At 58.4% G+C, this 11,156-nt stretch overlaps 1 protein-coding gene across 1 annotated transcript in view; it reads right to left on the reverse strand.

The window, feature by feature from the left end:
* Window positions 1-56: 56 nt before the first annotated feature.
* HMCN2 (hemicentin 2) overlaps window positions 57-11,156 on the reverse strand; it is a 121,122-nt gene continuing 110,022 nt past the window's right edge. Inside the window, exons 88-99 of the mRNA XM_050926079.1 lie at window positions 10,228-10,377; window positions 9,080-9,217; window positions 7,801-7,922; window positions 7,377-7,614; window positions 7,044-7,106; window positions 6,193-6,315; window positions 5,387-5,521; window positions 4,831-4,959; window positions 3,820-4,140; window positions 3,043-3,162; window positions 2,139-2,265; window positions 57-1,722 (exon numbers count right to left, since the gene is read on the reverse strand). Of these exons, the coding sequence (XP_050782036.1) occupies window positions 1,386-1,722; window positions 2,139-2,265; window positions 3,043-3,162; window positions 3,820-4,140; window positions 4,831-4,959; window positions 5,387-5,521; window positions 6,193-6,315; window positions 7,044-7,106; window positions 7,377-7,614; window positions 7,801-7,922; window positions 9,080-9,217; window positions 10,228-10,377 (2,003 nt within the window). The 3' untranslated portion in view covers window positions 57-1,385. The remainder of the gene's footprint in view (window positions 1,723-2,138; window positions 2,266-3,042; window positions 3,163-3,819; window positions 4,141-4,830; window positions 4,960-5,386; window positions 5,522-6,192; window positions 6,316-7,043; window positions 7,107-7,376; window positions 7,615-7,800; window positions 7,923-9,079; window positions 9,218-10,227; window positions 10,378-11,156) is intronic.

Genomic DNA, 11,156 nt, shown 5'->3' on the forward strand with positions numbered 1-11,156 from the left:
CGAAATCCGCAGAGCCGTCATGCAGTGCAGAAGGATGATGCTCTCAAACAACATGATTGTTTTACTCACAAAATCATCTTTATTTGGTACAAAACCAGAAATAAATAAGTATGCTGCGAAACCAGTTTGATTATAACAAAGACTGAACACGAGGGAACTAACCTTTTAATATGTGGTTACCAACAAACCTTTCAGCCCTGGAACTCCCTTCCCAGCCCTGCCACATCAGCTCGGTGGCTTCTTAAACATCTGCCTCACCTAGCACTGTGCAGTGTGTGCTTGGCCTCAAGATGGCTCTGGGACCTGTGCAACTCTAGCAAACCTCTGCACTACTGGCAAGGCTGAAATGTGCATCTCAGCTTTCTGGGGAGTACGCACCTGAGCGCTCAATGCATCAACAGGGCACTGGATGGGGACTCAGGAGACCTGGGTTTCTGTTCCTGATTATGGGCACTGACTTGCTGGTGACCTCTCTGGGTCTCCATTTCCTCTCCCACCCTTGAGCAAGGGGTCTGTGATCTCAGATGGGGTCTCTAGGTGCTACCCCAATACAAATGGAAAAGAACAGTAATGGCTTGGTGTCTCCAGTGTCTATCTCAAGCGAGTCACAGGCTTCGTGACGCCAGCCAAAAGCCAAGGAGACTAACGGCCGCTTGGCATTTTCCCCTCCCAGGTTCTCAGTATCTCAGCTCTGATTGACCTCAAGACCAAGCAGGCAGCTCTGTTTGCTTAAAAGGTGCATGTGATAGCAGGCCCAAGGCCAGCCCCATGTTGCAAGAGACTAGTGCCAATAGCACCTGATGTTTACACCCCTCACCCCTCCACCACAGCAGAGCACTGCAGGACACTGGATCTGCTGAGCTAGTAGGAGAAGTGATGAGTGCAAAGTCCAGACAATGAGAGGTCAGCATTTACAGGCCTCCAAACTGCCTTGGCACCATTCCATGGGGTCAAGGCAATTTAGCTCACAAAGGGATTGAGCCATAGGGGCTGGGAGTAGGGTTGCCAATTTTGGTTGGACGTATTGCTGGAGGCTTCATCACATGACACAATCTTCAAATTAAAGATTAATCTTGAATTCCTGGAGACTCCGGGACAATCCAAGAGGGTTGGCAACCCTAGCTAGGAGCCAAGGGAGGGGAGTTTTACAGGATCATGGGGAACCTCTTGCAGGGCACTGAGCTGATGGCAGGCAACCGGGCTTAGGGATCCCAGGGAGACACACAGGGGACAAAGGGAGAAGTTCATCTCAGACTGAGCTGATGACCCCTACGGGAGATGGAATCAGGAACAGACATGAAGGAGACAATGTCTGGTGGGGCTTCGAGCATGGGATCAGCACCTTCCCCCTTCCTCTGCCCATTCCCAGTGCCCCCTGGTTGCCATTAGTAGGGGTAGGGTGAGACAGAAATGAGGATGAGGAAGACACTCCATGCCCGCTGCTTGCCATGGGCCAGGGCCTGCACCTTCAGCCGATAAATGCCGGCAGCGTGGAGTGGGCGCAGCGTGGAGAGAATGCCCTGGCCTCTCTCGTCCCGGAGGGCGAAGGGGCTGCCCGGGTCCTGTTCCAGCAGAGTGAAGACGGTGCGGTTCTGCAGGAGGCTCCCCTGGGAAGAGGCGGTGAGCTGGACAACGTCGTGGCCGGCCGGGATGCCAAAGGGCAGCGTGAGAAGCTCGTACTGCAGGGTGAAGGGGCCTCCTGAGCTACGGCGGAAGCACACACTGCACGAGAACGGGCAGAGAATGTGGGTGAGATCACAGCTCCGCAGAGGAGAGGCCCCATGGTCTGAGCGTAGGGCTGACAGCCAGGACTCCTGGGTTCTAAGCCTGGCTCGCTGGACAGCCTTGGACAAGTCACTGAGCCAGTCTGTGCCTCAGTTCCCCTACCAGGAAAAGTGTGTGTGGGGGGTCAGGTTTGGCAAGTCTCAGCACTTTACCTCTTCAAAGTGCTAAGAAATCATTAATGCACCAAAATGGGCACATGCCAGTCTGTGCCCAGGAGCTGCCCACCCCCACAACCTGGCAGCAGAGCAGAGAAGAGCATTGGAGGATTGCTCACGCCAGGAGAAGAGGAACAGCTGCCCTGCTTGGGTACGCCCCCCGCCCCCAAAAGAACTTCTATCCCCTCCACGCCTTACCCTGGGCTGGAGCCTCTCCTGTAGCCAGCGGGGCAGGGCGTGTCCAGGCACTGGGAGCCTCCCCGTGTGTTAAAGCACAGCTGGTTTGGGCTGCACTGAATCCTCCCCTCCGCACATTCATCTATGTCTGCAGAGGAGAAAGGAGCGGGGGAGTGAGGAGAGACAGTGGGGCCAGGCTCTGCTGCTGGGACACTCTACTCACTGTATCACACCCCTCCGTGCCTTCAGGCGAGCAGCTGCACCTGGGAGAGCGAAGGGCTTTCTCCATGAGCCCATTGCACTGAAGTGCCTCCATTTTACCTGCCGGATGAGCTGCAGAGTCTGCTGACAGCAGGCACCCGCCCAGTGCCTAACATGCCCCCAAAGCAGCCCGTGCATGACCAGACTGCACTCGGGTCCAGGAAGCAACATAGCCGCATTCCTAAGCAATGGCTTGGCAGAGGGGGCAGGAAGACCATGGCCCTGTGGGCTAGTGGCCTGAGGCCAGGCATAGGAACCACGAAGTCCTAAGCCTGGCTCTGCCACTGCCATGCATTGTGTCCCTTGGGTAAGTCACCTCACCTCTGTTGCCTGCTCCATGAGTTGGTGGCAGCGATACTAAGCTGAGGGCGCCATTGTGAGGCACAGGAATGTAATGGGCCGGATCCAGCCCTGGCATAGCTCCACTGACTTCCCTACAATTATGCCCCTTTGCTTGGGAGATGAAAAGTGCAGCCCCAATGCAGGCACTGCGGGGAGCCTGGCAATTGGGTGGGGATTTTGCTGGAGCAGCAAGAGACGGGTGTGAAATCCAGGCTTTAGAAAGGGAGGAGATTGGGGTTTACAGTATGGAAGTGGCAGGGATGGACAGACACACACATGCTTTGTAACAGACTCCCGAACAGTGACACACGCACACACTGACCCCGGCAGGTTTTCCCATTGGGCAGCAGCCGGTAGCCGGCTGGGCACAAGCACTGGTAGCTGCCCTCGGTGTTCCGGCACTCGTGCTGGCACAGGTTCCGCACCTGACATTCGTCAAGGTCTGGGTAAAGATGGGGGAGAGAGAGGAGAGATTCCAAGTCTGGCACACTTCAGTGCACTGCTGTGCGCCCACTCCCCCACCCGAGGGGCAACCCCCAGCCCCACGTGCAGCATGACACTGCCCTCGAGCCTTCAGTGCACAGCCACCATGGTGCACCGTGCCACTGAATCAACCCCGCAAAGGCATAAGGCCCTGGCAAACGCTCTCCTTCACCCACCCTCCTGGGGGGATCTGGCCCAGGGAAGCCCCACTCCAGCCCCACAGGGGACCAAAGGCCTCGGCCCCGGAGAGACCAATTCCATGGGGGAGCCGGTAGAGTAACAGAACGGCTGGCACGCCGGGGAGGAGGAGCGAGGAGAGTGGGTTATAAGACAGGCTGTTCTCTTTGGGGCCTGACGGGCACCCAGAGCCTGCATGACCCTTCTGTCAGCCCCTGGCCTCTCTGCTGACGCCGGCGCACAAGCGCCTGCTCGCACCAGTGACTTTTGCAACAGGGACACTGGACTGACGGCACCAACCCCTGCCCCCCCAGGCAGCCAGCAGGTGCCACAAGCTTTCAGTTGCCCCCAGCTGGGCTGGAGTTGGGCCTGTTCCGGTCGCATCGCTCCAAGGCTCCCTCTCTCTGGAGCATCAAGGGCCAGCAGCACGTGGCCTTACCAGTGCAAAGTCCATTGCGCCTGGTGAATCCCGACGGGCACTGAGCCTGGCTGCTGGGGCTCAGGGCGTTACCAGACTGGCCGAAGGAGAACCAGGTGTAATAGCCTCCCCCGGGTGATCGGCCGCTTGGTCTGAGCCACTGCAGACGGGTCCCTCTGTTGCTGACATGCGTCACGTTCCCTCCTGCCTTCTCCGGCCCAGTGCAAGACTTGCCATCCCCACGTAAGGTCTCCCCAAGCGGGCACAGGCATTTGTAACTGCCCTGGAGATTGCGGCACTGGAAAGCACACGGCAGAGGTACCCGCTGGCATTCATTTATGTCTGATAAAGAGAGAGAAAAGCCAGAGTGAGTCCGAGAGCCCAGCAGAAGCAGCGCTGGCTAGTGGCTAGAGCAGGAAATAGGAACCCGGGATTCCTGGGCTCTGTTCCCCGGCTCTGGGAAGCAGTGCTGTCTCCTGGTTAGAGGGGGGGGGCTGGGAGTCAGGATGCCTGGGTTTCTATGCCTGCTCTGCCACTAACGTGTGCATGACCCTGAACAAGCCTACAGCTTAGTATCCCCACCTACAAAGTGAAGAGAACACTTCTTGATTCCCAGCACCACAGAGGGCTTGTAAGGGTTAATGAACGGTCCTCCGGTGAAGGGCAGGGGATCAGGCACAGCGCAAAGCATTCACACTCACCACCCAAATACCCGCCTCCCCAGCGACTCTCCTTCCCCCCGGCTCTCACCAGGGGGCACTCTCACTGGGCAGGGGGAGAGAGCAGGGGCCTCCCGCTACAGGTGCTGGAGTGCAAAGGAGAACTAGCTGCATTACTCCAGCAGCAACCTGGGGGGTCGAGACCCGTCTCCGGACTTGCCCAGCGTCACAGAGCGAGTCAGTATCAGAGTCAGGAATTGAACCCAGGCGTCCTGAGCCCCCCAACCCCCCGCATTCTCCTGCTTGAACCAGCAGAAATGCTGCCCTTCCTGCTTTTCTCATTGCATGGCAAAGGCCGGCAGGTCTGTGTTACCCAAGCAGGGGCGGCCGGTGCCCTGGGTCCTGTAACCACGGGGACACGTGCAACGGTGCCCGCCAACCGTGTTCTCACAGATCTGGTTGTAGCGACAGGCATGGGATCCCTCCGCGCACTCGTCCAGATCTATGGGGAGAACGAGAGGACAGGTCTCCCGGCAGGCAAGTCCCCATGCAGCAGCTAAAGCCATGGCCCCTCCACACGCATCATGGGCTGAGACACCAGATCACTGACCCCTTGTCACTGCCTGGGACCTGTCTTGTGTCCAGCCTCCTGCTCCACTTTGCCCTGTACTGAGCATGAGGCCGATCGAGGGCTCCCTGAGACTTACTCCCCTCTCCACTAAGGGGGCCCCCAAGGGGCCAGGATGGGGGGAGCTGACCCTGCTGCTGCCCCTGTCCCACAAGGCAGAGGACTCATCCCTGGGCCATCCATCAGGCCCCCGGCACAGGCTGGAATGCCCCACTGGAGAGTCTTAGGAAGGAGCACGTGTGGAGTCCACCGAGGAACCTCCCTCCCCATGGGCAGGGAAGGAGAGTCCAGGGGCTGTTACCTTCACACCCCACTACGTCCAGAGCCGGCCGGAAGCCAGCCCCGCAGCGCGTCAGACACCGATAGGCCCCCGCCAGATTCGCACACTGCTGCTCCGGGTGGCAGGCATGGGTGCCCTGCACACACTCATCCACATCTGCGGAGAGAGCCTAGCACCAGTGCAGCTGCCTCACCCCCTCGCCCATGGAGCCTGGCAGCACAGGGGCTGCCGGGGCCAGGCCACCTCCAAGAGAAACCCTCCGCCCTCCTCTCTGCAGGGAGACCTCCTGCCAGTCGCCTTCCCATTGGGCAGCATCACTGAAAAGGCCCATGGCTGCTAAACAGCATCGCCTGACCCCCAGCCGCCGCGCCCTTCAACCTCTGGCCCAGCAGGGTGCACAGCCACTCCCACAGGGGGCTGAACATGCCGGGAGAGGGGGCTCTTGCCCCCCGAGACATCCAGAGAAGAAGGATTAAGTGGTCTATGGGGCAGCCCTCTGCTATGTTCCCCAAGGGAGCTCCAGGGCCAGACTTGCATGTGCTCCTGTCCCCAGCCTCCTGATGTTCCCAGGGGCACCCACCACCCCTAGAGGAAGGGGCCTTCCTCACTCTGGGGAGAAGGCCAAGGGGGCATCTCCTCCCTCACTTAAGGGCTTCTGGAGGCTCCGGAGATGCTTCTGGCTGGGATCACTTGCTCCCATGCAGTGAGGGCACAGGGCGAATTGCTTGTGCTCACACCCAGGGGCTGTCCTGTCCTGGGCTTGCAGCTTCCCTGGGAGGTCAGGCCAATGTGAGGGGAGGGAAGCTGGAGAGTAGCCCCTTCCTTACCTCTGCACTCCCTGCCATCCGGTGCCAAGGTGTATCCAGCGGGACAGGTGCAGGAGAAGCTGCCCACGGAGTTGTGGCAGGCATGGGAACAAGGGCTCTTCGCAGCTGCACACTCATTCTGATCTGGGAGGTAGGGAAAAGGAGTCACCGTCCCTTCCCAGCAAGAGCCTGGGATAGCACGTGCCGTGCCACGTACACCTCGGCTGCCCCCACCCTCCGCACCGAGCCAGGCAAAGCCAAGATGGCCGGGGAGGAGGCACCTCAGCAGAGGTTACTGACCTGGAGGTCATCTCAGAGCAGCAGGGAAGCAGAAACCATGTCCTTGGTAACTGCCTCTGGAGAGCTGCAGCATGCGCTCCAACCTGACCTCTTGCCCCTGTGCAGCACCTCTCCTCACTCTGGCTGGGGCGGTTCCCAGGGAGCATGCCTAGTAACTGCCTCTGCCGGCCACGGGGGGCCAGAGCCTGGAACCAGCCCACCTCCCCCAGTGCCTTCGGCAGCCGGGGGAGGGGATGGCTGCACTGGAGCTGGAGGTGCAACGGCAGGAGGTGCTGGGTAGACGTACATGCGCCAGCTAGTGTGCTAAAAATAGCAGCCCGGGCACAGGCAATGGGAAGGGCCAGCCCTCCCCAAGTATGGCCCTTGGGCACTGGGCACGATTGAACTGGAGTGGCCAGGCACGCTAATTCAGTGAAAGGCAGCATGCAGACATCTAGCCGCACTGGGGATTACAGAGCCGTGGCCCCGCCGGGGTCACCAGGCATTGAAAACGCCCTGGCATTGAGCGGGGATGGAGAACGGGCCCCGGCCGTTGGGGAGCACATGGCCGACCCCTCAGGAATGGCGCTTACCTATGCAGTACAGCTGCTGCGGGCCCAGTGCAAACCCCTGCGGGCACTGCTCTCCATTCGCCTCTGCGGCAAAGACAAGAAGGCAAGAGAGCCCTGTCAGCACCTCAGTGAGGCAGGACTCGTGGGGAGCACGGGGGACAGGAGCCCTCAGCACAGCGTCACCCAGCTTCTAGGCATGCCAACGGGAAACGGCCTCCCTCTCTCGGCCTGGGGAGCTGGGCAGCCTGGGAGAAGCTTGTCCTGCTGCCGTCCGGCCCATGGACTCTGACTCCAGGGCTCTCAGTGGGCAGTGCTCACCCTGAGAAGATGGACTGCTGGCTGCTTCCCGGTTACCTGCGTGGAGGGAGGAGCTGAGCTGGAAGAGGAGCTCCTCCGAGGCCGGGTTGAAAGAGGATTTGACGGCCCTCGCCTGGACGTGCTGCACCAGGGAGGGCTGCCGGCCCACAGCAGCGTCGTACTCTATGCTGTGGTTGCTGCGGATTTGAACTGGGAGCCCGTCCTGCAAGTAGCTCTGCACAGACTCCACATGCAGCTGCCCGGCCCCTGTCTGCACGTAGCGCTCGCTGAAATCCTGGGAGGGAAAGAGGGAGATGGGACAGTAGGGGACCGGGGCCCACCAGACTCCCCTGGACGAGGGACCTGCTGTTGCGCCATCGGCTGTCATTGCGAACAGAAGCAGGCACCGCCAAGGTGCTGGCTGGGGCTGCTGGGCAGAGAAGCAGGGGGCGAGGGCGGTGTCCCAGAGCTCCCTACTGACCTGGAAAAGCACAGCAGCCTCAGTGATGCTCTCCGGCATAAACCCGTTGATCACGACGTCAAAGAGAAGCACCCCACCTGCATCCAGGCCTCGGGCGACGTGCGTGATGCGGAGGAGCTCCCCTGCAGCGACAAGCAGGGGTCAGCGAGTCCGCACCAGTTAACGATCCAGCCCACGATGATTTCAGACAGACCTGGGGCAGAGCCAGGCTGCAAAGAGCCCAGAGCTGGGCTGTGGATGGGCTCAGTAGCAAATTTCAAGATCTTGAGGCCAACTTTTAAACCTGGGAGTATTTGCATCCGTAGTAACAGCTCAGGCTTGTCTCTGACCCCAACAACTTGCTGTGCAGACACAAGGCTCCCTGCAGAGCACCACAGGCCACCCCAGCAATACACCACATCACAGCACTGGCTCTTCGGAAGGGCTCGGTAGGCCTGACACTGAAATGAGCTGCCCTGCCTGGCTGGGAGCCCTGAAAACAGCTCTTCATTCCATTCCCTTCAGATCCCTGGCCCCCAAATGCCCCGTTTCCCTCGGAGTTTCAGGCTCTAGTGAACCCGGAGCTCCCATGTGGAACTCAGGCCAACAGGTCAGTTTTCACTAGTGTGGGGTTGAAGCCATAAATTTCAGCCCAAGTCAGTCCCCAAAAGCAGAGGTGGGTCACTCAGAGATGGCTGGGACACAGCCCTGCGCCAAAGGCTCCTGAGCCGCCCCAGACTCCTCAGACACCATGGTGGAGACGACTAGCACAGAACAAAACCAGAAATCGGGCGGCACTTCTTGGGCTCTTGGATTTTGCTGTGGACAGCTAACAGCCTCAGCATGCAGTGGTCACCAAGCTGTCTCCAGGCACTCCCTGCAAAGAAGCCTAGAGGATAGGACTCAGGAGCCCTGGATTCAATGCCATTGGCCTGCCGGGTGACCTTGGCAAGCCACTGCCCCTCTGTGCCTCAGTTTCCCCAGCTGTAAAATGGGGATAATGATACTGCCCTGTGTAAGAGGCAGGTATTGATTATTATTAACTGACCCCCTCGGGCGAGAAATGAGCAGTGCAGGGTTTCCTTCCCCAATCTACCTTCCTTATGAGCTACGGCTGACTGAGATATGCCATGGACATCACCCTGATCATTGTCCCAGGCCGTCTGTCCCCACTGATGCCACGCCCCCACCCAGCCCTAAGGGAACCTCCTTCCAACAAGGCTCCCCCACGGACTCCTGCACCGTGATCTCTGCCGCCCTCCCTTGGCTCTCAGCAGGACACACACGCCTGCCTCCTCACCTGTGGCAAACTCCACCTGTGACTCCTGCCTGAAGACACCGCTGGTCAGCGAGAAGCCGTTCCTGGCGCTACCACTCTGATGTGCAAAGGACCAGTAGATTGGAGCAATGATGGTGATCAGGACTCTCATCAGCAGCCCTGCGAGGTATGGGGAAGGGCAAGAGGGTCAGTCCCATCTCAGTCAGGGCTCTCCTGAGGAGTAGCTGTGCACTCTGGGGAGAGGCGCCCTGGAATCCCAGCCAGCTCCTCACCCAGTGCATTGGTCACACTGGCCTTAGCAATTAAATGTGGTCAAAGGTTCTTACTGAGGCAGCAGAATCAGAATCAGAATCATGCTCCAGCATGGCATTCCCACCTCCAAACAGTCTGGTGCCATTCATCCCAGGGAGGTACTAACCCTGTTCTGCTCACATGGGGCTCTCCCATCTGTACCTGGGTGAGCACTCGGGAGTTCCTGCCTGCTAGCCCTGTGCTCCAAAGAGGGAGCTCAGAGCTTCTCATTCCAAGGCATGAGGCCTCTCTGTGCTGGGCTAGGCTCTCCCATAAATCAGCCCCCAGATCCCTTCCAGGAACCCTTGTTAGGAACAGCTCCCTCCCTAACAGCACCCGAGGAACTCACCAGGGGAGTTGCAAACTTAGATCCCAAGGCCAGAAGGGACTATTGTGATCATCTAGTCTGACCTAGACCAGAGAATGCCCCCAAATAACTCCTAGAGCAGATCTTTTAGAGAAACATCCTGTCTTGATTTAAAAATGGGCTGTGATGGAGAATCCACCATGAGGCTTCGGAATTGTTCCAGTGATTAATTATTCTCCCTGTTAACAATTTACACCTGATTTCCAGCCTGAATTTGTCTAGCTTCAACTTCCAGCAATTGGCTTGTGTGATACTTTCCTCTGCTAGATTGAGAAGCCCACTGTTAAATACTTGTTCCCCATGTAGGCACTTACAGACTGTCATCATAGAATATCAGGGTTGGAAGGGACCTTAGGAGGTATCTAGTCCAACTCCTGCTCAAAGCAGGACCAGTCCCCAGGCAGATTTTTACCCTAGTTCCCTAAATGGCCCCCTCAAGGATTGAACTCACAACCCTTGGCCAGGTAGTAGGTGTAACTGACACAAGACATATCCCCGGGGCATCACGCACCAACAGCTGGTGGGATATTCCCGATGCTGCTCCGTATGGTGGCCGTGCCAGAGCGGGGATCCTCCATCACACTGGCGTTCAGAGAGGCAATGCCAAATTCTTGGTCATTAATGATGCCGATCAGACTGCCTCGGACTCGGAGGGGTTCTCCTGAGGGAAGGGGGACAAGGCGGAATGAGGGGGGAGACCCACACTAAATCTCTTTGCACAGCAAGACCCAAGCCAGCGGGCAGAGGGCCCACTTGGCCAGCGAGGCATTAATCCCCATCTCCACTCCTGCACTGTTTCATTTCCGGTGCCCAGCTACCACGGGCAGCCTGAGCCTGGTCTGCAGGAGCCCTCTGCCCCTTGCTGCAATACTCTGCTGCCCCAGCTGCCGGGCACAGATCAGGCCAGCATTCGTTTGTCACTGTTGGAGCAAGGGGTGACGTTTCCTAGGGCAACTGGGGTTCACAGTTCCCTAGGACTAATCTGGATGAGCTGTATACACGCCACACCCTTGCTCCCACACACACATCTCTGCATGCCTGCCCACAGACTAATACACATGCACGGCCACACGCACGGTCGCACACAGTCCCATTCAGTCTGCTCTCCATGCTGCACATGACTATCTCTGGCCTGGGTTCCTCTCTGCAATGTGTTTCATTTGCTCTTCCTGTAAAGCATCTGGGCAGTGCCACGGCACCCCTATTACTGCTAATCAGACGGATGCACCGGGCACGGCAACATACTTCCTCTGCCTAATCGCATGACTGTCTCATCTGGCTCTTCAGTCTGTTCACCAAGAAAAAACAGAAATCACCGGGCCTGGGCATTTAGCAGGTCTCTCGAGACAAAAGAATCAAATCACTCCGGATAGATTCAGTCAAACTCAAATGGGAATGACCAGCCTGCTGTGGGGTGGAGGAGCCGGGGATGCAAGCCGT

This window comes from Gopherus flavomarginatus, chromosome 17, assembly GCF_025201925.1.
Source record: "Gopherus flavomarginatus isolate rGopFla2 chromosome 17, rGopFla2.mat.asm, whole genome shotgun sequence".
In the NCBI taxonomy this organism is placed as follows: Eukaryota; Metazoa; Chordata; order Testudines; family Testudinidae; genus Gopherus; species Gopherus flavomarginatus.